The sequence below is a fragment of the Lagopus leucura genome, unplaced genomic scaffold (genome assembly GCF_019238085.1).
Source record: "Lagopus leucura isolate 7727_CA_CO unplaced genomic scaffold, USGS_WTPT01 Super-Scaffold_1, whole genome shotgun sequence".
Taxonomy (NCBI): Eukaryota; Metazoa; Chordata; class Aves; order Galliformes; family Phasianidae; genus Lagopus; species Lagopus leucura.
Window position 1 is genome coordinate 28,239,821 of NW_024962250.1, and position 25,808 is coordinate 28,265,628.

The following is a 25,808-nucleotide window of genomic DNA, read 5'->3' on the forward strand; positions in this document are numbered from 1 at the left end:
AAAACTCAGTGACACTTGGCATCAGGAGTTTGTACACATCTGTGCTTGTACATAGTGATCTGCAAACAGTCAACACTTGAGTCAGCTCTCCTGTGTGGACTTTTCATCAGTTTTCAGTTCCACTGCCTGATACTTATGGCCTAATCAAATTCTTCTCATTTTCCAGAACTGCAGTTCACATGTCAGAAGAGCTGTGGTTACATGCTTCTCAGCAGGATGCTGTGGTCGCCATGGCAACAGGCCAGTGCGCTATTGCAAAAGATGCCATTCAAATCATCACAGCAGTGAAGTTGGGGCAGCAGCAGAAACCCATCTTTACCAGACCTCACCACCCCCTATCAATACACGGGAGTGTGGGGCAGAGGAGCTTGTGTGTACTGTGGAAGCTGTGATCAGGTAAGATTCTAGTTTGTACAGAATCTGTATACAAAGCAGGATCAAGCTTTTGTGTAAACACTGCCTGTATAACTCATGGGTACTGAACTCCTGCTGCTTTGGTTGAGTACCAATTAGCTGTGAGTGTTGTCCTCCTGGAAGAATTCAGCCTTGAATCCTAGAAGTAAATTTTATTGCTGTCTCTGGGAAAATGTTGACATCGAATGCCTTAATCTCTAATCATTGTTCATCAGATATCTGTATCAAGTGCAGGAAAGCTGTCTTCACTGCCTACAAACTTGTTTTATAGCTTGCTGAAGGAAGCAGAGTTCCATGCTGAGCAGAGGGAGCATGAACTCAACCGCAGGAGGCAGATGGGCCTTTCATCTTCTCATCACTCCCTGGACAACACAGACTTTGATAATAAAGATGATGACAAGCACGACCAACGCCTCCTAAGCCAATTTGGTATCTGGTTCTTGGTAAGAAGTACTTGTTCTTTTATTTCTGAAGTCTAAATTCTTTTTCTCTCCCTCAACCATCAGCTATTCAGTGGTTAGAAGGAACTTCCTAAACCTTTTTTTTTTTTTTTTTTTCAAATTCAGTGCAGTAACCTGACTTGAAACATTCTCCTTCTCCTTAGAAGGTAGCAAAAGCTCAAACAGCAGGTCATTAAAGGCTTAAAATGTGCCTGGTCTGTGATTTGAGGTACAAACTTTGACTCTGATTTGGGATAGTCTTGCAGTTCAGACACTGTTTAGAAAAAAAAAAGAAAGTTTGGAGACAGGGAGAAGATTATTATTAATCATTTTACAGGTATTTTTGAAGGCTTGAAATTCATATTCCTGCCCCAAATGAGACAAAAATCAAAATTGGTATCCTCTTGTAGAGCAAAGATCACTGATTATACAAACTTAATGTGTTCTTTCATGTTGTTTTTTTTTTTTTTTAACTCTTGATTTGGTTTAATCTTTTTAATTTCTGCATTTTATATATTTATATTTGGGTCATATATTTTACTGGATGTTAGATTACTTTCTGAAAAGAGAAATGGTCTTAAAACTCAAATCAGAATGTTTCAGTTTGTCAAAGCATTGTTTTGATTATTTTCAGTATTAAAAAAAGAGAAAAGATAAATGCTTTTTTTTCCCCCTTTTTGTTGCTATTTTCTGGTTATTGAAATGTTTTGTCAATTAACCTGTGCCAAATTCAAAACTAATCAGCTCAGTTACCTTACATTTATTCTGCATCCATGTATCTGAGAATATACAAAATATAGTAGACAAATACTTTCATTTCTAGAAGGAAAGGTGAGAAACTTTGTACTTCTGTCTTGCAGGTGAGCCTTTGCACTCCCAGTGAGAATACACCCACAGAGAGTTTAGCAAGGCTGGTTAGCATGGTATTTCAGTGGTTTCACTCTACAGCTTACATGATGGATGATGAAGTTGGTAGCCTGGTTGAAAAGCTCAAACCCCAGTTTGTTACCAAGTGGTTGAAGACAGTTTGTGATGTCCGGTTTGATGTCATGGTTATGTGCCTCCTTCCTAAACCAATGGAGTTTGCCAGGGTAAGAATAATTTATCTGAAGGCTTATTTAGTTGCCACAGACATTAAAGTAAACTGGATAAAGACTATTTCCCCCTGAGCCCTATCAGGAGAGAAGAAATCTCATTGGTAAAGAAGTAGTAGAGTTCAGGAATTTTTCCTCTTCATAGCTTTTCAAGTTCTATTCTGTCAGAAACAGGGAATTATTTACAGTAATATGAAGACAAAGTGGAAGAATATTTTAGAGATTGAAAGATACTGTGCATTTTCGATAGCTAAACACATCTTCATTATGTGCTAAAGCATACATTACAGAAATAAGGTGTCACTTGCCAGCTTCCAGGTATGACCTTCTTTACGAGTCTGCTTTACTGTTATGTGTCTGATTTAAGTGACTCAGGAGACTCACCTGCCATGATTTGCATTATTGTTAATGGCGAGAGGTCATTAAGGGGGCATCAGTGAGACCCCTTGCTTGAATAACTCCTTGAACGAGCCTTCCTCACTTTCTGCCCTTTAGTTATGAAACAGAACTTGACTTAACATGAATAGTTGAAGCATACATCAAAATTAGACATGTGAATATTCATCATAGAAAATGAAACATCAGGATTAAATTAGGAATTTTATGTTTGTGAGGGGTGTAAGGCAGACTTTCCACATTTATTACTGCCAACTACACTCGTTCTTTTGTAAGCTTTGGAGATGACTTTTATTTTATGGTCTCCTTATATGTAATGTCAGATGGACGAGTTCATTTAATTCCTACAATTTGGTGGTTAGTGTGGGAAGTGTCATCTGGAGTTGATACACTACATCATCAGGTATGATGTGTGTATTTATGGATTTTTCATGACCTCATATATAGAATTTGCTATATATGTGCAGACCACCCTGTGTATAACTCCAAACCATCTCTTTGAAGGTAGACCTTGACAGTGGGAAGGTTGGAGGGCAGCTGAGGGAATCTGGGAGGTGAATGGATGGGTGTTAGAAATGAAGAGATCTGGGCTTTGAGGTTAAAGAGGAAAGGAAGGGCTGAACATTATGCTGTAGTGTGTTGTGGACCTTTTTCTTGGATCTTGTTGGACCTTGTCTTGGATCCAGCCCTTTTCACACTTTTGTAAACCCCACTGCAATGCTGAGAATGAGTTTAACAGTTTGCCAACTTGTCAGAAATGCAAGGGTTCACTAGAAAAATAAGAAAAAAGCAGCAATGAAATTAGCTGTGATGAATGGAGTTAAAAATATTTTGTTGGCTGAGAGTACTAGTATTGCTGCCAAAACAGCAGGCATCTCTAGAGCCATTAAGGAATAGCAGATATGAGCTGAGGTCAGTTAGAATAATTAGTCTCCATAGACCAGTTATTTATTTACTTGGATGTATACTTTTTGCCTCCCTTTTGAAACACAAGTTTCAGTCAAAGAAATAAAAGCAAAACAAGTAAATAAAAACCATAAGAGCCAAAGACGTGTTTCAGACCAAGCTTTTCAAAATAAAGATCCTGCACTGTAGCTGATGGCCCAGAGCAAATAATTGAAGGTACGAATTTGAGCAAACAAATTTGTCCTTCATTGAAAACTGTAGTCAGTGGGATATTATTCTGTGTCATGACCTGGAAGTGAGCAAAATTATTCTAAATCTTGGACAGTCATTTTTTGAACTGTGGCTCAAATGAGAGAGGAAAAAAAACAATTCAATCACCATGGCTGAATGCTAAGTTTGGGCTGATGGATGCTCATGAACATCCCTCATGATTTTTTGGCTGCAACACACTGAGCAAATTGGAGCTTGTGCTGGACTAATTATATGGAACTAGAAGTAATGGTCATCAGTATAATTCCTGAAAATACCCACAGGTTGGTGGATACTGGGACAAATCATGTAGCGCTGTGACCCAATTAAAAGAAGGCCTGAATCGAATCCTTTGCTTGATTCCATACAATGTAATAAACCAGCCAGTGTGGGAATGTATAATGCCAGAGTGGTTGGAAGCTATAAGGACAGAAGTGCCTGATAATCAACTGAAAGAATTCCGAGAAGTATTAAGGTATGTAGACATTTGTAGAAACCATTTTATTATTACATATGTTGATTGTTGAAGGTATTAGTCAAATAAAATGTTGAAAATGAATAAAGAAGCCTTTGTGCAGTAGACAGTAGTGAGTGAATACTTCTGAATTTTTCGTGAATTGTATTTAGACTAGACTTTAATCTAAACTTTTTTGGGAAAGTTTCATTTCATTGTTCTTTGTATCCTTGAATCAGCTTCTTCGTTGAGCAAAGCACACTGTCAGTGTCTTCCTTTGGCATGGTGGAAGAAGCTTCATTTTCCTCCTGGCTAGCTGTTGAGGAGAAATATTGGTGATTAGTAGAGCTGGCACTGAAAAATAGTTGATTTATATTGATTTAACTGCTATCTTCTCCTGTTGAACAAAAAATTACCAGAATAAGAATGGTGACTGTTGGGAGTCATAATTCCATATTAGCCGTATGCCTTTGACAGCAAAGCTTCACACTTTCTCTGAAACTAACCTTAAGTTTATATTTGCACAGACCGATGAAAACATGTTTAGTGAGAATAAGGAACGGTGGAGTGGTGAGATGAGAAATTTTTCTATACATTGAGTGTAGAAATCAAATCGAACTGGGCATAATATAAGATGTGATGCAAATTGCTGAAGTGCATCACCAAATTCACTGTGGTGAGGCACTAGAACATCTTGCCCAGATAAGCTGTGGAGGTGTTCAAGGCCAGGCTGGATGGGGCCACGGGCAGCCTGATCTAGGGTAGTGGGTGCAATCCTGCCCACAGTAGGGGAGTTAGAAATAAATAGTCTTAAGTTCCCTTCCAACCCATGTCATTCAATGATTTTATGATATGATTCAATCAGAACGGATGGCATCAGCACTGTAGCTCAACTCCTCTGGAGAATGAGGATGGCAATAAGATTCCAGAAGCATCACGAGTGCTAATTGTGATTGCCTTTCTACTAGTTTTCCGTTATACCTTACCATAACAACATGTTATAATAACTCAGTGATGCTCTACTTTTGTCCTACTTTTCAGCAAAATGTTTGACATTGAACTTTGCCCTCTCCCTTTCTCCATGGAAGAGATGTTTGGCTTCATCAGCTGTCGATTCACAGGGTATCCAGCCTCTGTGCAAGAGCAAGCATTGCTTTGGCTGCATGTAAGTGTCTTTTAATAAGTCAGCAAAGGCCATTTTATCTATGTAATCATGTATCCAAAATTTTCAAGTAAAGTACGATTCTTGTATTCTTGATTTTTTTTTTTTTCTTGCTCCTACTAACAGTTATGACAAGTTTGGATGAACTTATATTAGGTGACAAAGTAGGTGGTGATATTCCCACAGTTATAGGTAGATAACCAATGTTGTCAGTATATTGGCATCTGTAGGCAATCTGGCTGAATTCTTAGAATAAATATAGGAATTCTATTTTAGGTAATAATCAAGATAGTAAATAGTTATTCATACAACTATGTTTAATATTTCTGCTTCACAGAAACATTTTGTGCATAAAACTGATCTCAATGTACACCAAGCACTGTGTGATCAAATATTTTGAAAATAGGGTTGTTTTTTTTTTTGACAGTTCTCTTAAAAAAACTAAAATTCACAGCTCACCTCACTGTATTCCAAAATTAAATGCATGCAACTTGCTGATCTGAGGATCATGTGATAAATATGCTTATAGAATATAAAGCATTATATTCTTATAGAATGTATGGCATTTTTAATCAATCTTGAAACTTATCTTTTTCTTTTTTACTTGTTGTCTTTCCTCAGGTGTTATCTGAACTTGACATTGTTGTTCCTCTTCAGTTACTGATCAGCATGTTTTCTGATGGAGTTAATTCTGTGAAGGAATTAGCAAATCAACGAAAATCTAGAGTCAGTGAACTGGCAGGAAATGTTGCAGCTCGGAGGGTAATGGTTATTATGGTTATTTCTCCTGCTTTTTTTTTTTTTTTTTTTTTTTTTGCTTTGAACAGTTATCCTAATAGAACGCATGTGAAGAGTTAAAGTTGTTTTTCAATATGGCAACATTTGATTGGAAACCCAATACAAATTTTGAGAGTGAAATAAAATTTACATGACTTCTTCAGTAATACCTCTCTGTCAAGTGGTCAGTGTGAAGATAATGCAGATAGGAATTAACTGCAGTTTTTCATCAGTGAACTCAGATGGGATATTTTTTGAGTGTTTGTCATGGTATATTTTCCAACTATTTTCATTCTTTTCATTTGCTTTTAATGTCTGTTAACAATGTTTTCTATGGACAACTGGTCACCCAGAGTTAATTTTTTTTTTAAAATACATGACTGATGGGCTAGGATGATCTGGGGGGGGGGGGGGGGGGAACAGAACAATTATTTTTTTTTTGCCTGTATTTTTCACCCTCCAAGAAATGTAAAAATTTCTATAAGGAAAATTAATTTGTCAAAAGCTTATGATCTGTTAATATACATATATATTTATATATATATATACATATATTATATATTATCTATATTTACAAATATGTAGGCATTAACACACTTGGACTGATGGGGCTAACTTTCTAGTCGTCTTCTATGAAGTGCTTTGTGGACAGAAGAAACAGTGTTAAAAGATTATATCTTCAGATTATAGACCTACAGCATCTAGGCAGTTGATGATACTTCATGTGTAGTCCTCCTACATTCCGATGTAGCTCAGCAGAAAGCACTTACACAACTTGTTCATGACCACTTATAAACTAAATAGAAAAATTGGATGACATAGTAATCCAGACCCTAGCTAGTCTAAAGATAGTCCTTGTGTAATCTAACCATATTTTTACTTGAAACTCTTAGAGGTTCTGAGAGTGTTGTAAGGGGCCTATGGTAGTGTGGACATAAATTCGTACAGAAATGCACATCTTACTGTTGTTATGCCTATTTCATTTACAGCTACTCATATTCTTGGTATAGCCATAATTATGCTATTGTCTTGAGATACTCTCTATTAGCTTCCTGCTATTGAAGCTGATATCCCTGGGGCAAGCCAGTGTAACCTGATGGTCACGTTATTAGTAGCACCAATTTTCTGTTTTGTTTATGATGATGCAGGTTAAAAAATAAAAGCTACCAAAAGGAATAGTAAAGCTGTCAATATTCTTGACATTTTCCCTAGTCTTGTATAGAAAAAATTGTTTAAATGCTTAGTATTCATTTGAACATGTTTACTTTATGTGTCTTCAGGTAAGCGTTGCTTCTGACCCTGGTCGCAGAGTTCAGCACAACATGCTGAGTCCTTTCCCAAGCCCCTTCCAGAGCCCATTTCGAAGTCCTATACATAGTCCTTTTCACAGTCCCTTCAAGAACTTTGGGCATCCTAGTGGGAAGGCAATTGATTTTGACTGTGAGGATGATGAAATGAATCTTAATTGCTTCATTTTGATGTTCGACCTCATCTTGAAGCAGGTACTCTTGGAAGAAAAATACCCATAGTAAGGGACACTGAAGTTCTGTAGTCACTTTTGTGTAATCCTGTATTGAGACCCTTTCTGATGAGGGACTACGACAAAATATAAGGCATTTAAATTTTTCTATAGCTTTCATGTGCCTTCACCTGTACAAGAGTTAAGGGTTCATGGTTAATGAAGAGAAGGTAGACATCTCCACATTGTGTTAAGCATCTCATATGAGTAAAATGAGCTTTCCTTAGGAGATGTGCTTTTTCTACAGACTACAAGAAGTTTGTTGACAGGCTTAGATTAGATGCATAATTTTTGGTTATCTAAAGTTATACATTGAAAATTCAGATCCAACTGTTTTGAGTAATAGTCTCCAGGTAATGTTAATTGTCCTGTACTTGAAATTGTTTATTTACCTTCAAAACCTTACTCCAGCTATTCAGCCTTGGGCTTGAACATTGGAAGAAATGTAGGAATAGGCAGAACACTTATGGCTGTGGTTTCTAAAGAAATATTAAATCCTTACTCTTTTCACTTTTTCAGATGGAACTCCAGGATGATGGTGTCACTCTGGGCTTAGAGAACAGCATTTCAAAAGATATAATATCCATCATAAACAATGTGTTCCAGGCACCCTGGGGTGGTTCTCACACATGTCAGAAAGACGAAAAAGCAGTTGAATGTGGTCTGTGTCAGTCCAGCATTCTGTGTTACCAGCTGGGTTTTGAGCTGCTGGAACAACTTGCTCCAAAAGAAGAAATCAGACTAGTGGTAAGTACAATAACCTGTATTACTGGCATGCTGAAACTCCTCTTGGTTATTCTCATTACACTGTGCACAAGGGAGCAAAGCTGCACTGATCTTTGGTGTGGAACATTTAAGAAGTTAAAGCAAAAACACCTCTGAATTTAAAATCTCCTAAGGTTGAATTTATTCAGAGAACACAGGGAAGATGGCAATATTCCTTCAGTGTGAACTCTTCTCCCTGTCAACGCTGCCCACTTTGGAAGTACACTCCTATGATACTGTTTTAAATAAAATGTGAAACATTAATACTTAGTGTTTTTCATCTTCCTTTGAAGGCTAAGAGTAGATACTTTCAAATAAATTAATGATTTTGAATAGAAGGAGGCAACTTGAAATGTCTTAGTTCTTGCTTGGTTGTTGAAAATGCTCAGAAAAGAAGACAGGTTTAGTGGATCCAGAGGCCTGAGGATACTCCTCAGCTCCAATATACAGCTATTAAGTGTGATTAAATCCATGTCTGAAACATGATCTTATTGTCAGAATCAAGTTGCTGATGCAGGAATTTAGATGCACAGATAATTTGAATACACAAGTTTACATGGAAGCTAGACAATCTTTGACTCATTTGGGCTCAGCTTATCCACAGAAAATGTTACTAACAGCAAGATATGGCCTAATGTATTTAGAAAACATCAAGAAATGAATTTAACTTATTATGTTCTTAAAGGAGCCCACAGATAACCTTGAGGATAGTCTTCTGTATACTAGACCTGAGTTTATTATAGGAACTGAAGGAGAAGAAGAAGACAAATCGGCACCAAAACATGGAGAAAACCCAGGGAATCACACAGAGACCATGGAAAATACTGGTAGGTTTGGTGAGAAGACTGAGTATTTACATTAGGCCTTGAAAGAAATGTTTCGTTCATACAGAATATGAGGTTTTGAAGCAGTTTTTCAGAAGCCACAGTACGTAGTCACTTTTCTTCTCACACATTTTATTCTTTCAGCATATCAACAGAAGACAGTATTATGTTAGTAGTAGGTGTTTTTGACTCAGAAAGTGTTGGCTTTGTGAGCATATCAAGTAACAAAAACATTCAATGCCAAATTCTGTGCAGTTGTAACTTTACTGATGTCAGTGTTAGTATGACAAGAATTAATTTGCTTCTGATTACTTTCACATCCTTTAGTTTCACTTTGAATCCACAAATGAGAGGACTTTAACAACAGTTTATGTAACTTACATTTTCAACAGCAATAAAGAATGATACAGAAAGAAAATTTTGTTATCAGCAACTTCCAGTTACCTTGAAGCTCATATACACTATACTGCAGGTAAAATTATTTACTTGTTTGTTTAGCTTGAGTTTTCCCTTAAGTGGTTTTGCTGTGTTGAGAGTGGTGCCTCTGCTTACACAGGAAATGTCAAGATTTGAAGAACCAGACATTCTTTTTAACATGCTGAATTGTCTGAAGATTCTTTGTCTTCATGGAGAATGCCTGTATATAGCAAGAAAGGACCATCCACAATTTCTTGCTTATATTCAAGATCACATGCTGATTTCAAGGTAGACTTTTATTACACATTTTATCTTCATACTTAATTGATTCCCAAATAAACATTCATTGTGGCTGCAAAGAATTTGTAGGTTTAATAGGGAAAATTAAGGAAGTGTGCTAGAGAACTGGGGAAAGGTTAAGAAGCTGTGTAAATATTCTATCTAATGTGCCCTTATGAGGCTACATATAGAACTGAGATACCCTGCCTTGTACAGTTCCATATTTACTTGAGCATCTCTAGCCCTATCAGAGGTGATCATACAGCTGGACAAAAGATAAAGTAATTATTTTGATTTAAGTTGTGTTTTTATTTTCTTTTGTTTTTCTTTCTTTCTTTTTTTTTTTTCTCCCCAGAGAAATGGGAAAGTATTGAGATCTAGTAAAACATTGATAAGCATTTCATATTGCCCTGCATCTGCTTGGAAGCAAGTTCTGGTGTTGCTCAGTTCGCTATACTATCAGTTTGACATGCTATACTTCTAGAGAGATAGGATTCAAATTCCAGTAGTTGTCTGAATCCTCCTTCAGGCCATAATCACACTTTGGTAGTGAAACAAAAAAAAACTACAATGAAAACTTTATCAAAAAATATATTTTGCAGAAAGAATTTTACATCTCAGTAGTTTGAGGATGCACATAATTCATGATGCCAAGACAGTTCATGTGGCTCAAATGCCATGAATTAGTTTTGATAAATCTGAAGTGTTTCAATGTAAGGAATATCTGGACTTGGATTTTCAAGAGAAAATGTTGAATTTAAAGACTTCCAACTAGCTCTATTCACGTATAAGCAACTCTGTAGTGTTCACTTGAAGGTCTATGACAGCTCATAGAGATTCTACTGAAAATTAGTGCATTCCCACTAATAATACAGTGTGGACATTTCAAAGTAAAGATGTAAAGAGAAAGCTCCTATAAACAGTCTTCATATTTTTGGTCTTTCCAGCTTATGGGGAGTTGTGAAGTCTGAGTTCTCTCAGCTTTCTTCCCTGGCAGTCCCACTGGTTCTTCATGCACTTTCACTTCCTCACGGAGCTGACATTTTCTGGACAATCATTAACAGCAATTTCAACAGCAAAGATTGGAAGATGAGGTTTGAAGCAGGTAGGCCTAGAAAACATACTGTTTGACATTTGTTGCTTTCCTGAAGAGGTAGAGCTTTCTCTGCTGCCAGTGAGGAAACGTGTAATGGAAGATTATCTTTTAGCTAGTTTGAAGAGCTTGGGAGGTAGTGTGGTGCAAAACAATGGCACTAGAATAAGGAAGAACATAAGGCATTATGGAAAATCAAAGCAAAACCAAAATCACAATAACATCTCCCAGCTATTTTTGTTGTAACTTTATAAAATGTGCTTACTTCTAGGAGAACACAAAAGACGTAAAGAAGCCATTGCCTAAGTTAATATTCATATTTTCTTTCTCTGGGGGCTGCTACAGTGGAGAAGGTGGCCGTATTGTGCAGATTTTTGGATATCCACTCTGTGACAAAAAATCACCTACTGAAGTACTCTTTGGCTCATGCATTCTGCTGTTTCCTGACTGCTGTGGAAGATGTCAACCCAGCAGTAGCTACAAGAGCTGGATTATTACTTGACACCATAAAGAGGCCAGCTTTACAGGTAGTTTAATTGTATGGAAAAAGGCATTCAAACAAAATCTGGATTTTCACCCAGTGTTTGGAATGCTTTAGGTGTACAGCATCACAGTCATTACTAGAACTTCTTCAAACAAGCCTTGTGGGTTTTTGAATCAAATGTGTAGTAGGGCAGAACATTTGCTCATGCTTTTGTATTCCTCAAAACCTTGGAAATTTCTCCTTTCTAAATATAATTTATCTCCTTACCTACCTAACTTTTCCATTGATAGTTGAAGCATTAGTCCTCATTTAAAGGAGTGGGGAAAAGAGGACCTAAACATTTATCCTATACAAATAGTCAGAAATTAGAGTTTTGACATGCCTTTGCTTTTAAAAAAAAGAAAAAAAAAAAAAAGCTTATAGTCTTCACATCTCAGTACTGTTTTTTTTTTTTTTTTTTTTCTTTTCCTCCTTAGGGTCTTTGTCTCTGCCTTGATTTCCAGTTTGACACAGTTGTCAAGGACAGGCCCACAATTCTCAGTAAGCTTTTGCTACTTCATTTTCTAAAAGCGGATATTCCAGCTTTGAGCTGGGAGTTCTTTGTGAATCGCTTTGAGACCTTGTCTCTGGAAGCACAGCTTCATCTGGACTGCAACAAAGAATTCCCTTTCCCAACAAGTAAGCAGCGTCCAAATCAATCTGACCACCTTTTATGAGCTTCTGGAATTTCAGCTGCTTGGAAGGGTCTAAGGGAGGTGTAGGTCTCCCTTGTGTAAGATATCTGAAACTTTCAGGCTAGAAGAGAATAACTCAAAGAGCACTTTTTGACTGCCTAAATATAGCCAAGGCTGTATTTCATTGTACCTTTGGGCTTCATATTTTATTCTCAATAGGATTTGATTGCCAATCTTGGCAATTTTTTAAACATGGTCTGTTTCTGTGGCCGCTCAACTGCAAACTGCATTATTATCCCTCTGAGTTCTTCTGTGTATGTTTTTATGCTAACAGCATGCTATTTTCAAAAGTCTACGTCATACCTGACACTGTTCTGTGATGGTCTGCACAGGGATAGCCTGCATGGTCCTTGAACATAAACAAATGAAACAAAAGAAGTACACGAACTCCCAGCTAGTGCTTGGTTGGCTGTTCGTGTACTGATAAACAAAATTGTTTGTAAATATTTGTCCTGTTCATGCTAGATTTCCTGATGAATACCATGCCACTATCCATTCACTAGTGGAGGCTAAAAATAATTTGTGCATTACTGTTTAATATGTTGAATAATTAAAAACTTCCTTAACTAAATGTTGGACTGTGAGGCACACCTATTTCCATCTGATTTGCCCGAAGAAGGTTGGGAACAGCTGTTTGGACAGCATGTGTCCCTCAGCAGCCTAATGCCTTCTTCTACACTTGCATGAAGGCCTAAAAAAGTCCAGGTGCTGATACAGCATCCATGTAATGAATGTAGGCAGAATTGCAGAAGTATTTTCATCTTTGTATGCGAGTAGCTTGACCCAAAGCAGAAGGCTGAGACCTGGGAAGGGAATCTCAGTTTCTATCTCCTCTAGCTGCAGATGTGGACTTAAAAGATATTTGTTAAGAATCTCTTGAGCCTTTCTGAAAGGTCCTTTCTGTCCTTTCTGTCTTTCTGTCCTCTGAAAGACATAAGCAGTGCAAGAGATCGGGTCACTGGATTTGGTGACTTACATAATAAACCTCAGTGTTTGAATGCACGATAGACATAAGTATAGAAAAATGTTAGAGACTTCATTCAGACATGCAGTGGTACTGCTAATAATAATATTATAAAAGCACAATCACCTTCACAGAATTTTGGAAGAACCGTTCAGATCCGCAATGATAGATGTAGGCAGAACATGAGGTTAGTCTGAGGCAAAGCTATATGCCATGTTTGGTAAGACTGCACTAAATGTGATCATACTTGTGAGATTTCTGCCATTTTAAATAGGGAGCTCCTCATATTCCTTTAGCCTGAAATTTAGATTTTTGGTCCAAGAACCTTTTTCCAGTCTTCTTTTCCAGAAATAAGATAGAAGGGACACCATTACTTTTTAGCACAGTTAAGCTCTTTGGGGTTTCATGGATTTCGGAATGAGAGCATGCAAATGAGTTCCTTGCAGATGGACCCCTTGAACCCATATGAATCTTTCTTGACTTCAGTGGGACTGGGGGCCCAGTTGCATTTGGCACTTGGCAGCACTAGGGCCTCACCATGCTGTGGAATGAATCCTAACTTGGTCAATTGCATTTGCAAAGCTATCACTGCTGTCCGGACAAATGTCGCCAACCTCAGTGATGCAGCAATGTGGAAGATCAAGAGGGCTCGTTTCGCACGTAATCGTCAGAAGAGTGTGCGTTCCCTGAGGGACAGTGTGAAGGGACCAGTGGAGTCAAAGAGAGCGCTCTCCCTTCCAGAAACCTTAACCACCAAAATTCGTTGAGTATCTATTTATGTTTTTGTCTCCCTTAGGATTGTATCCTATTGTTGGGTACACAACGGAGTTGTCAATATTTCTCCAAATAGGATAGCAAAACTAGGTTTCTGATCAATTTGGGCAGTATTCAGATATTACTAGTGAGTTTGACAAAGAATATTGACAAACATTATATCTATGCTCTGTTTAAATTACCCGAAAAAAATGCTACAAAACTAGTTTGTAAATGCATCTTAATTTTTAATTGTGGTTAATACACAGTGATTTTGTCTGAAATCAATACATTCATGGAAAAATTCAATTGTTACTAATTTATTCATTGTAATTACCCATCAGTGTATGCAGCATATGCTTAGGGATTTTAAAAACAACTGTTAATGAATCAAATGTAGATGTCTTCAGAATTCCTTTGTGAATAAGATTACAAAATCATATCAAGCAATGCATTCTTCCTGCCAGCTTGTGTAGAAGGGCCTAGGTGATGGAAAATCTTAAGCCTCTATGAAGCAATGTACACATATTTTTCCAAGCAAAAGTAAAGCTTAAACATACTCTTTTAGAGAATTTTACAAACATGGATTTGTCTTATATTCAGATTGGACCTCTTGCATTGCTCCTACCCATATATTAGGAACAGATAAAACGTTAAAACTTGGATGTTAGTGAACTGCTATATGATTTATTTTCTTCAAACCAGGCAGCACAGTATTTTGGGACTCTTATGTAATCCTTCTTGACTGGTTTCTGATCCTGCACAGGTGTTCCTGTGTGATGACACTTCCACCAGAAAAAACTGAATGATGGAGAGAACTAGAAATACAGAACATGGTGTACAAAATCTATTGAGCACAGGAGTAACATTTCAAATGGTTACACTCATTGCCTTGACAACACTGCATGAGCAAATGAACATAAATATGCTAGCACTGAATGTATGCTGAAGCATAAGACATGAATATTACTTACTTAAAAAGTTGTGTTTTGTTTGTTGTTGTTTTGTTTGTTGTCATTGTTTTTTAATTTTTTAAGCTGTGAGCTTGACCAGACATGAGCAGTCTGCTCCTGCACTTGGCGGAACACCAGAGCAAACTCCAGGTGGGTTTGAAGTGAATGCTTTGATGACACAGGCAAATGAAATACTGGCTTGCTAGCTCCTGAGAAAAGCCTGTGCAAGCTGTAAGCTATCTAAAAGGCACAACATAGTACCAAAGGTTGTAATTTCTTGTTTTGTTCTAGATTTGGCCTTTGTTATATTTAGAAATTCAGGTCTGGAGAGAGGTTGTTCAGAAGCAATCATCTATTGCTGCCATTGTCTCGTTCTCTGGTTTCATTGCCCCTGAAAACAAGCATATCTTTAGTATGGTGGCCCCATGGGTTATGTGTGTTCAGCCTGATCTTTGACTTCTGGATTTTGAAGAGAGGATAGAAGAATGTTTTTGATTGTAGTTATTACTCTTTTCCATGCTGTATACTTACAGACACTGTAAGTCCATTATTTTGTATTTAATGACAACCTCTTTGTGAAGATGCTGCCCTTCTGTCAGGCGTGCGTTGAATAATTAATCCAGAAGGGTTCAAGTAAGTAAATAGTCTTTAAACAATTATGATTTGCTGACAGTTCTTGTTCTGGCTGAGACCTTTGTAGACTGACCAATTGGAAGTGAAATTCCTCTGATTCATCTTTTTTCACATTAACACCTCAGAAAGTGCAATATTTCCAGCCAACAGAACTTCAAAATCAGAACTGATCGTCTTATTCAGTGATCAGTTAAACAGGAGAATCTTGCCACTGTGGCTGTTGACCAAGAGCTGTGGAATGGACTGGGAGAGTCTCAGAATTAGCACTGGTTATAGTACTATTAAGCTAGTCCAGTGAGACTTAGAAATCAACCAGTTCATTACAGAATATGTGTGCAGGTTGTCACTGACTCATAGAAGGGGCAAATGAAATCGTAGTGTGAAGAGGAGAGATATCAGCAAATGAATGTTGCTTATTTAATGATACCATTCATCTGCTATAGGCTGGGGTTAAAGAAACTTGTCACATTAGAAGTGTCAGTCTCACGGTAGGCATTGTTAGCCATTGTGATTTTGTTAAATATGTTTTGTTATTTCAGACTTTCAGCTTTTGAGTTCCAGGCTCACCTAATTAGTGGTTTTCACCAAAAGATACATATAAAACATTGCAGGTAGACAGTAAATATTGATGTGAAAAACATCTGAAAATGTAATTCAAGGTTTTCACAGATGCCTTCAAAATTAGAAGACAATGGCTGTCCCTCTGCTCCTGCCCAGCATTTATAAATTCTCTGAAATCTTAATTTTGTTTCTTGAAGGTTTTTAACTCTTTGCATTGGCAGTACTGAGCATATCTTCTGAGGAATGAACCAACTCTTAAACACAGTCTGTACATCTGTTACAGAAAAGCATTTGTTTTTTTGTATACCACTTGATTGAACTAGTCTTTATACTCATCTGTTTTTTTTTTTTCTAGATCTAGAACTAATCTTTGTATAATCCAAATACAAGATCATATTTTGAGTTAATCTTGCTTGTAGGTTCTGTCCTAGAAACTTCAATTTTATCAGTTCTTGCAATAAGAGCTATTTCCAATATTTGACAGGATTTATATATTATTAAACGAGTACAAGTAGATTATCTTGTAATTCTGCTTCATACCAGCTTGTTTTATCACAATTATTCATTGTTAGACAGACTTATAAGCACACATCAGAAAATCCATCCAATACATTTTAGCAAAAATTTTTGTTAGCAGTAATAGTATTTACAGAACAAACTAAAAGTAGTGATGTAAGAAAAACTTAATTTTAGTGTTTCCCTCTTTGATTCTGTCAAAATAGATAGACTTTAAGGTCTCTTCCAACTCAAGTCAATCTATGATTCTGTGATGGGAAGATAAACAGCTCTGTTAAACACAGGAAAGCTGAGAAATGGAATTTGGTATGCATGGTAGGTATTATTGTGCTGTTGACTGTTGGACTGGATGATCTTGGAAGTCTTTTCCAACACTGGTGATTCTATTTTTCTATGATAGCGAGGCAACAGTGGGACAGTGCCCTCAGAAAAGCATGCCTGTCTCTCGTGTGACCTCATCCATGTGGAAATGGAGCAATTAACTTTGGAAGAAATTTGTGGTATATCCTGTATCCTTTTTGCAGTTTTTCTATAACTGGTACTAATGTTTCTCTTGTATTGATAGGACAACCCTCCCCAGAGAATGATAATACGATAAAAGACTTACTGCCAGAGGATGCTGGGATTGATCACCAGACTGTTCACCAGCTGATCACTGTGCTAATGAAGTTCATGGCAAAGGATGAAAGCAGTGCTGAGTCAGACATCAGCAGTGCTAAAGCTTTCAACACAGTCAAGCGCCATCTGTATGTCCTGCTTGGTTATGATCAGCAGGAAGGATGCTTCATGATTGCACCACAAAAAATGCGTGTTTCCACCTGCTTTAATGCCTTTATTGCTGGAATAGCACAAGTAGGTGAAGGCAATTATTGTTTTTTTTTTTTTTTCTTCTGCTATTTCTCTTTGCCTGTTGCTACCACCATTTCAACACAGCTGCATTTATACCAAAATAATGCCTTCTTTCTTCATTTTCAAAGTAAAGAGAGCTATAATTTCTTATCTCATAATGCTCTTCTAAGGCTTGATTCTTGCTGATAGAGCAGTTTGTGATCCTAGGATGAAAAATGCTTCATGCTTACAGAATATTCTTTTTATTTGTGATGAAGCATCATCAGGTGTTGGTCTTTCGTAGGCAAAATAGAAGGTTTTAATCTATACTGTATAGCAGCAAATGCATCCTGATTCATTATCTTGGAGCATCATTGCTGTATATTGTTAATTGGAATAATTCCTCACTTGCTCACTTTGAAGCTGATTTGTGTAAAAGTAGTTTCAGGCCTGCTATGGTTTATTGTGTGTCTGGCAGTGGTAATTTAGATATCTAGACAGTATCTTCCATGTTTTTTTAATGTGTTTTTGAGGTTTGGGTACCCAAACTTCAGTGACCAACACTGATCTGATTTTCAGTTAACACAATGAGTATCAGTCTCTACCTTCCTTTTCCTCTGTCTTTGAAACATCTATGAACATCTTTGAAACATAGCTGAATTCACAATTTTTATTTGAAAAGCTTTACAGTTGAATCCTGCTTCCTTTGAAATGAAATGGAGTTTCAGTAGGCTACAGTTTTTCTGTAGATGTCCCTGTTGGTTACAGGGGAATCAGAGTAGATGATCTTTATAAGGTCCCCTCCACCTCAAATGATTCTTTGATTTCCTCCATGTAGCAGGCACCAACACTAATTTGTATTTTGGGAGGATTTTTTTCCTCGAGCTGTAGGGCTGCTTTCAGCTTTTGTCCTTGAAAGCATGTATCTTCCCCTCCCTAGCAGCATTTTTTTTTCGAAACCAGTTCAGTATTGCCCCACATGGTGGCAATGTTGCACAGTTGTGTTCAGGGGGGAAGTACAGCGGGGGTAGAGCCGAGCTATGCCATTTCAGGCTCTGTATCCCAGGCTGAGTTCTGCTCAGTGTTTGCAACATTATTTATTCCAGATCTTCCTGTGACATCTTAAAAAATGGATCTGCTCGGTTAAGACACATCTGCATTACATTATGTGCTGCGTTAAGGCTGAGTTCTGTCTTCCCTGTATGGATGATTTTTTTCCTAACTGTGTTATATAATTTTATGTCATCCTGAGAGGACAAGGCACACTGCAGGGAAAAACCATGTTTGGTGGTTATATGTTATCTGTTCAACAGGGTAACCACACAAAGATAGACGTAGCATTTATCTGTTTAGGTCTATGCACATAACAGTAAAATTTGAGCCAACTAAGCATCAAACTAGAGAATTTTATAGGGACTAAACATTATTCATCTTGTTCAGGAAGAAACTTGAGAGATGAGCTTTGTGTTCATAAATTAGACCCATCCCTTTCTTGTAATAAAAGCAAAATCAGAACATGAAGACCTGAAGGAAATGGATGATGTGGATGAAGCATTTGTGTCTGTTTAGATGGACAAGTATCCAAATCCACTTAAACTGGAGCACCAAATCCACTTAAACTGCAGGAAGGCGATAGAGGGTGTGCTGGAGTTTGCTTGCTCTGCTGTTGTACTTTCCTAGACAATGACCATTCTTTGTCAGTGTCAGGGATAAGGATTTTGTGGGTCCTTGAAATTATCTGATTCAACTACTGATTCCCGGACATAAAGCTTTAAAGAAAAATCACACAGCAGATCGCACAGGTAGGAATCCAGCCAGTTCTCAAATATGTCCGGAGAAGGAGACTCCACAACCTTTCTGGACAGCCTGTTCCAGTGCTCAATTGCTTTCTTCTCTGTGTTAGTATGGAACTTCCTGTGTTGCAGTTCATGACTGCTGCCCCTTGTTCTACTGTTGCTTACCACTGAAAAGAGTCTGATCTCATCAGCTCAGCTCCTGCACTTCATGCGTTTATAAACAGTGATGAGATCCCCTCTCAGCCTTCTCTTTTCCATACTGAAGTGTCCCAGGTTTCAGCCTTTCCACATAGGGGAGATGTTCAAAGTCCTTAATAACCTTTGTCACCCTCCACTGCACTCTTTCTAGGAGTTCCCTGTCTTTTTGAACTGCAGAGCCGAGAACTGGATACTGTACTCCAGATGTGGCTTCACCAGGGCAAAATAGAGGGGGAGGATCATTTCTTTCGACCTGCTGGTCACGCTGTTTTTAGTGCACCCCAGGATACCATTGGACTTCTTTGCCATAAAGGCACACTGCTGGCTCATGGCCAAACTGCTGTCCAAAAGGACACCTGGGTCCTTCCCTGCACGTCAATCTCTAACCTATACTGATGCATGTGGTTATTCCTCCCCAGGTGCAAAACTCTACACTTGTTCTTCTTGAAGCTCATCAGACTCCTCTCTGCCCAACTCTCTAGTCTATCCAGGCCTTTTTGAATGGCAGCACAGCCTCTCAACAAGACCTGGACAGACTGGAGAGTTGCTGCAAGACTGACAAGAAAACAATGAAAACTGTTAGTACAACGTTAATTTAGAAAACAACTAACAACAAGAAGTAACCCATAATTGTGTTGTGTCTGGTAAACATGGTATATATGCAGCATAGTTTTGTCTATTAAGGCACGACCAATTTGTGCCATGATATAAGGCTATCCCTATGATGTATGTTGTGGACGTGACAATGTATATTAGTATTCTGACTGTGCAGGTTGGAAAACTTTCAGAATGCATCTTCCTTTGTTTCATTTTACCTATCTAGCTAAAATGAGAGCCTGACAAACTGGAAAAAGTTTTTAATTGATAGTAAGACAAAGAAAGATAGTAAGATAAAATGTTTGTTTTCACTTAACTGATATGTAAACTGAATTATCACCTCAGTGGAGCTGATTTGGTGAGCTAATCCCTGTGCTGATATTCTTTTCAGGTGATGGACTACAACATCAACCTGGGAAAACACCTTCTTCCTTTGGTGGTGCAGGTGTTGAAATACTGCACTTGTCCTCAGCTAAGACATTACTTTCAGCAGCCTCCTCGCTGCTCCCTCTGGTCCCTCAAACCTCACATTCGGCAGATGTGGTTAAAGGCTTTACTTGTCATTCTCTATAAGGTGAGTGGTCCCAAAGAGGTGCTGTTTATCTTAAAATTTACACTTAAAAGTAAAATTTAATACATGGAACACCTAACTGTACTGCAAATGAAAGGAGCTGCAAGGTACACCTCTGATTTGCTTACCCTTTGTGTTTAATATCAGAACTCAAAGTAATTAGGCTTTCAACTGTGCTACCTACTGTCTGTATTGTCTTTTCCATAGTTAACTGTGAAGGAAATAGATAAGTTTGAATATTGTAAAATGCTATATAAAGGTTGAAAAATTAGAAAGTTCATAAATAATATTTAGGTTTTTTAGAAACGAATTGTAACTTTTAAATGGGGAGTCAGCTTATTAGCTTATACTCTTTAGTTAAATGATGCTTCTGTGACTTTTGTTAAAATATAGGGTGTTTACACACTGAAACACAGTTGTGAATACTTTTGATATCCTTAACAAAGTTCTTGCAGTTTTACAGAGCATGCAAGGAAGTGGAGACACTAAAAATGAATGGTACCTGCAAATTGAAATACAGCATTTGGAAGATAAGAACTTTTACATTACTATGTACATTCAACAATTGGTTTTGCCATATAAGTCAAGAAAGCAATATATTAAATCTTAATAGGGACTCTATTGAAGTGTCTGTACAAAGTTGAAAACAGTCCTGCTCCTCACCATGTGTTTAGAAATGTATGATCAAAGGAAGGCAGAGGGCATCCAAGCTGACAATATTCTTGTCATTTTTTCTGTTTTACTGCCTAAATGTTTATCCATGGAGAAAAGTTGAGTTTTAAGCTGAAGTTTTTCTCTTTCACTCAACAGTACCCCTACAGAGACTGTGAAATCAGCAAGATTGTACTTCACCTAATCCATATCACAGTCAATACCCTCAATGCTCAGTATCACAGCTGCAAGCCCCATGCAACTGCTGGTCCTTTGTATAGTGACAACAGTAACATAAGCCGATACAGTGAAAAGGAAAAAGGTACTTTAAACAATTTCATTTATTTGATAGTCATTTATTTAATCCATGAAGTATCACAGATGTTGTAGAAATGAGCAGATGTGGTCTAAAATTTAGAACATAATCCTCAGAATTAAGTCCAAGGTCTGATTTATCTGACAACCTATAGCCCTCTGTAGCAGCATAAATAAATTCACTGTTTCTTTGTAGACAAAGCATAGCACAGTAGTCTAATTTTTATCTTGCAGAGAGGGTGCCTTAGGCTGAGTAGTTCAGTTGCACACCTAGGTCGTCCTTGGCTTTTTTAATGAGAATTTTATCTGATTATACACATACATAACAGTTGCAACCACCCTTTGCTGCATTATTGCTATATTCAGATATAGGGAATGCAACTCATCTGACCAAGCATAGATATATACGCACATTCTCTAGTGGTCTAGAATTGAGAATCCAGTTGGTTAAGATGTACATTTCATCTCATCTTAAAGCAGATGTTAAAAATAGTGACTTCAAACTAACTTATGTTAACATGGCATAGTACCAAATAGTAGATGTTTAAAAGTGGAAGTGATGAACTCAGACCTAAAGTTGAGTATCTCAGATGCAAACGTGTATGATACTTATGTCTAAAGGCAGAAGACTTGTTCATTCCTTGGAGTCTGAATTTGACTGTTAACTCTCTACTGCTTGCTAGCCATAACAGTTACTGTGATGGTGTGAGTTGGTGTAAGGTTAGGTCAAAAGTAGTCCCTTGATTTATTAAGCCCAGTCCCTACAGAAGCTCATATTATCAACTTTCTTTGACTTTTTTTTTCATCTTATCAATTAGTTTTCTTATCCCTGAAGCTTTAAGATGGTTGTTTCAGGACTTCACGTCTAGTAGAAGCTTCTGCCGTTTTGAAGGCTAGAGACATTAATGTTCAGTTTATGTCTTCAGCTTTTGGCCATTTGAGCTGTTTGACTTCTATGCCTCCTCCTCATTCCTCAACACCAAATGCCCTTTTTCTCCATGCCCACCTAATAGAACTGACAGGGCAAAATTTGTTTCTTCTCTTGAATCTTAAGGAGGTGCCTAATGAGACATATGTTAAATATGGTTTTTTTTTTCCCTTTTCCTTATTTTTTAAGTAGCTATTTCATATAGGCAATGTATTTATTTTTTGGTGCATAGATGGCCTTATGTCTTTCTTCCTTTCTGCCATTTCCAACCACAGGTTCTCAAATTCAGCCATAATGCTTTACTATTACTACTCAGATCAACATTTTCATAGTTCATACTATTAGATTTCATTCCATTGCTATTACCAGCCATTCAGGATTATTGTTCTTTTTTTCTTTTTCACTTTCCCATTTTATTTATTACAGACCCTGCAGTCATACTAATTCTCATCTCCTGCAATTTACAGTTTCTCATTGAGCAGCATAGACAGTTATTTACTCAAGTCAGCATCCAAAGTTATTGTTTCTTTCATCTAAGAAATCTGTACTGTTAATAGGAAAATATCGGCTTAGAATGGTAAAAGCTTTGGTATGCTTTTGCTGTATTGTAGCCCATTTTTCATTTATCTCTGCTCTTTCTAACTTGAATTCATGATGTAACAAGAATGAAGATGTTCTAGCTGTTTTCTATAGGTATTTAGGTTTTTTTTAGTTTGGTTTTTAAACAAAATTCAGATGACTCTTCAAATTTAGTTGAAAACTTAGCTGAGGCTTTATCACATTGACAGCTTTTCAAGGAATTACACTCTGTGAAGATTAATAACATTATTTCTTTCTCCAGCAGAGGAAGACAGTGTTTTTGATGAGTCTGACATTCATGATACACCAACTGGACCTTGCAATAAAGAATCTCAAACATTCTTTGCAAGACTGAAGAGAATTGGTGGCAGCAAAATGGTGAAATATCAACCAGTTGAGATGAATGCTCAGAGAAGTATGATTTTTTTTTTCTCTCATCTTACTCATTTAGAAATACAATTTCCCACTTTTAGTTTCAAATTACCACATTTCTTTGTAGAGTTTATTGCACTGCGTGTCCAATGCTGTAATACAAAGTTATTTTGAAACCTCTTCAAAATGGTTTGTGTAGCTAATTTCTTCCTTTACCTTTTATAACTAACACAGCCATGCCAAATGTCCTTAGAAATTGCTTGACTGTGTAATCTTCTATCCAATGCATAGGGTTAAGCAGTTTGCCTGCATGTTACATCTATCCAGGATGAGTAGAATTTGGACAAATCCTATTATTTCAGTGTAGGGCTTTTTTTTGTAATTATTGCTTTGTTTATCTCTTTTAATTTGTAAAAATCGATACGATATGTCTCTGAGGTGAAAAACACACATTTTAGAGTTTTGATTAATACTGGTTTTGTATTTGAAATGCCAGTGAATTGTGAGATGAAGATATCTTGCAGAAGTTTCCAACTAAGGTAGTATTAGCTCTTTCTGTTTTAATCAGGTGAAATAGAGCTGGCTGAATATAGAGAGACGGGGGCCTTACAAGACAGTATTCTACGCTGTGTGAGAGAAGAAAGCATTCAGAAAAAAAAACTGCGCTCTCTAAAACAAAAATCTCTTGATATAGGGAATGCAGACTCCCTGTTGTTTACATTAGATGAACATCGCAGGAAGTCCTGCATAGATCGATGTGACTTAGAAAAGCCACCTGTCCCTGCTGCTTACACGATACACAGGCAGAGTGATTATGGACGATCTCGGCAGAATTCTTCTACTAAAGCTGAAAATATAGAAATACAAGAAAATCCTCCTTCTGCAGAGAGTTTCCAGGAAACAAGACGACCTGTCATACCAGAAGTTAGGTTAAACTGCATGGAAACCTTTGAAGTGAAGGTGGACTCTCCAGTTAAACCTGCTGGTCCCAAGGAAGATTTAGATCTGATAGATTTGTCCTCTGACTCAACATCAGGTCCTGAAAAGCATTCAGTACTTTCCACTTCAGACAGTGACTCTTTAGTCTTTGAACCACTTCCTCCTCTAAGAATAGTGGAGAGTGATGAAGAAGAAACAATTAACCAGTTAAACGATGAGGTCTCTGGCAAAACCACTGTGTCATCTCCCTCAACACCTATCAACATCTCTGCACTCAGCCTCAGCACAACACCTCTGGTCCAGTTCAGCATTGAAGATTGCTCCAAAGACTTTAGTTCTAAGGATACAAGCAACAGCACTTCAGCAGGAATAGAGGACATCCTATCTACTTCTCCCAAAGATAAAAAGAATTCTTTGGATTTAGGTAAGCCTGAAGAACTTCATGACGTATCCTGTGGGAACTCACTAACACTGAAACAGAAGAGGGACCTGCTGCAGAAGTCATTTGCCCTTCCAGAAACGTCCCTTGATGATAACTCTGAACTCAATGTGGAGGAAATTAGGCCTAGTGGAGCAATTCCAAGTCCCAGTGTTAAAACAGTCCTCATTAAAGTTCCTGAGGATTCTGAAAACCAAACCGAAAGTGATAAACTTGGTAACAACCCAGAGTCTGATACTGAACAAAACACAGAACAAAAGCAAGAAGAGGAGACTGAGGAGTCAGAATTTAAGATTCAGATTGTCCCCCGCCAGAGGAAGCAGAGGAAGATTGCTGTGAGTGCTATTCAAAGAGAATACCTGGACATTTCCTTTAACATCCTTGACAAGCTGGGAGAGCAGAAGGAAGCAGGTGAGCTCAACTGCTGTCTTAATGGTGTATTGTGAAGGTTTTTGTAACAGATAGGTATACAGAGTAAGATATGTGATCTGGTGCAACCTGAACTAGCTGAAATTTTCCAGGTGTTTGTTTTTCACAAGGAATGTACTAGCCATGCAGGTATCATGCACGTCCAGGGGAGAGCCCATGTGAAAAAGAGGTTGGAGCTCAATGACAAAAACACTGTCCCTCATATCAAAGTTAGGGAGTGTAACTCTGTGACTTCTTTATGTGAGCAGTCCAGTCCATATTATGCTGGTCATTCTCTCTATATAGTGATTTTTGTCTCTTATTTCTTCTGCGGACAGAAGGCAGTGGAAAGCAAACTGGAAAGCAAACTTAGCACAGCTAAGAGCACATGGGATTAACTACAGGTTGCATTTAGCAACGAAGATATTCATGTTTTGTTTTTATACAGTAGTTGGATATACATAAAGTTACAAGGCTAATACTTATTAAAGATTTGAAGTGCTAGCATGTGGAAAACTATGGAGTACTTTTGTTTATCCTTAGTTTTTTTCAGATTGTTTGGCTATTTCTTTTCAGGATTTTTCAGAGATTGGGTTTTTATCAGTCTGTTTAAAAACATACATTAATTATAAAATCAAAAAATCCTCCAGGCCTCAGTTCTTTGAAGAGAAGAGTAATACTTACGTATGCTTGACCTCACTTATTTCTCATTTACTTCAGAGGGAACCATGGTATAATTTTCCATTATGATTCATGAATTTGTGATATCCCAGTTCTACGAGGAGAAATCATTCAATGTG

General features: G+C 37.5%; 1 protein-coding gene across 3 annotated transcripts in view; it reads left to right on the plus strand.

Annotated features, from left to right (window-relative positions):
- Window positions 1-25,808, plus strand: part of UNC79 (unc-79 homolog, NALCN channel complex subunit) — a 95,002-nt gene that overhangs the window by 24,762 nt on the left and 44,432 nt on the right. The window contains exons 12-32 of one of the 3 annotated variants that reach the window (XM_042864344.1): window positions 167-396; window positions 686-857; window positions 1,715-1,945; window positions 3,784-3,974; window positions 4,995-5,118; window positions 5,737-5,877; window positions 7,173-7,394; window positions 7,931-8,158; window positions 8,862-9,003; window positions 9,393-9,472; window positions 9,557-9,705; window positions 10,644-10,801; window positions 11,135-11,316; window positions 11,750-11,951; window positions 13,554-13,733; window positions 14,762-14,827; window positions 16,953-17,239; window positions 20,198-20,380; window positions 21,188-21,350; window positions 23,116-23,265; window positions 23,791-25,011. In XM_042864344.1, the coding sequence (XP_042720278.1) occupies window positions 167-396; window positions 686-857; window positions 1,715-1,945; window positions 3,784-3,974; window positions 4,995-5,118; window positions 5,737-5,877; window positions 7,173-7,394; window positions 7,931-8,158; window positions 8,862-9,003; window positions 9,393-9,472; window positions 9,557-9,705; window positions 10,644-10,801; window positions 11,135-11,316; window positions 11,750-11,951; window positions 13,554-13,733; window positions 14,762-14,827; window positions 16,953-17,239; window positions 20,198-20,380; window positions 21,188-21,350; window positions 23,116-23,265; window positions 23,791-25,011 (4,702 nt within the window). The remainder of the gene's footprint in view (window positions 1-166; window positions 397-685; window positions 858-1,714; window positions 1,946-3,783; window positions 3,975-4,994; window positions 5,119-5,736; window positions 5,878-7,172; window positions 7,395-7,930; window positions 8,159-8,861; window positions 9,004-9,392; window positions 9,473-9,556; window positions 9,706-10,643; window positions 10,802-11,134; window positions 11,317-11,749; window positions 11,952-13,553; window positions 13,734-14,761; window positions 14,828-16,952; window positions 17,240-20,197; window positions 20,381-21,187; window positions 21,351-23,115; window positions 23,266-23,790; window positions 25,012-25,808) is intronic. The other 2 variants (XM_042864353.1, XM_042864361.1) reach the window with 2 other exon arrangements.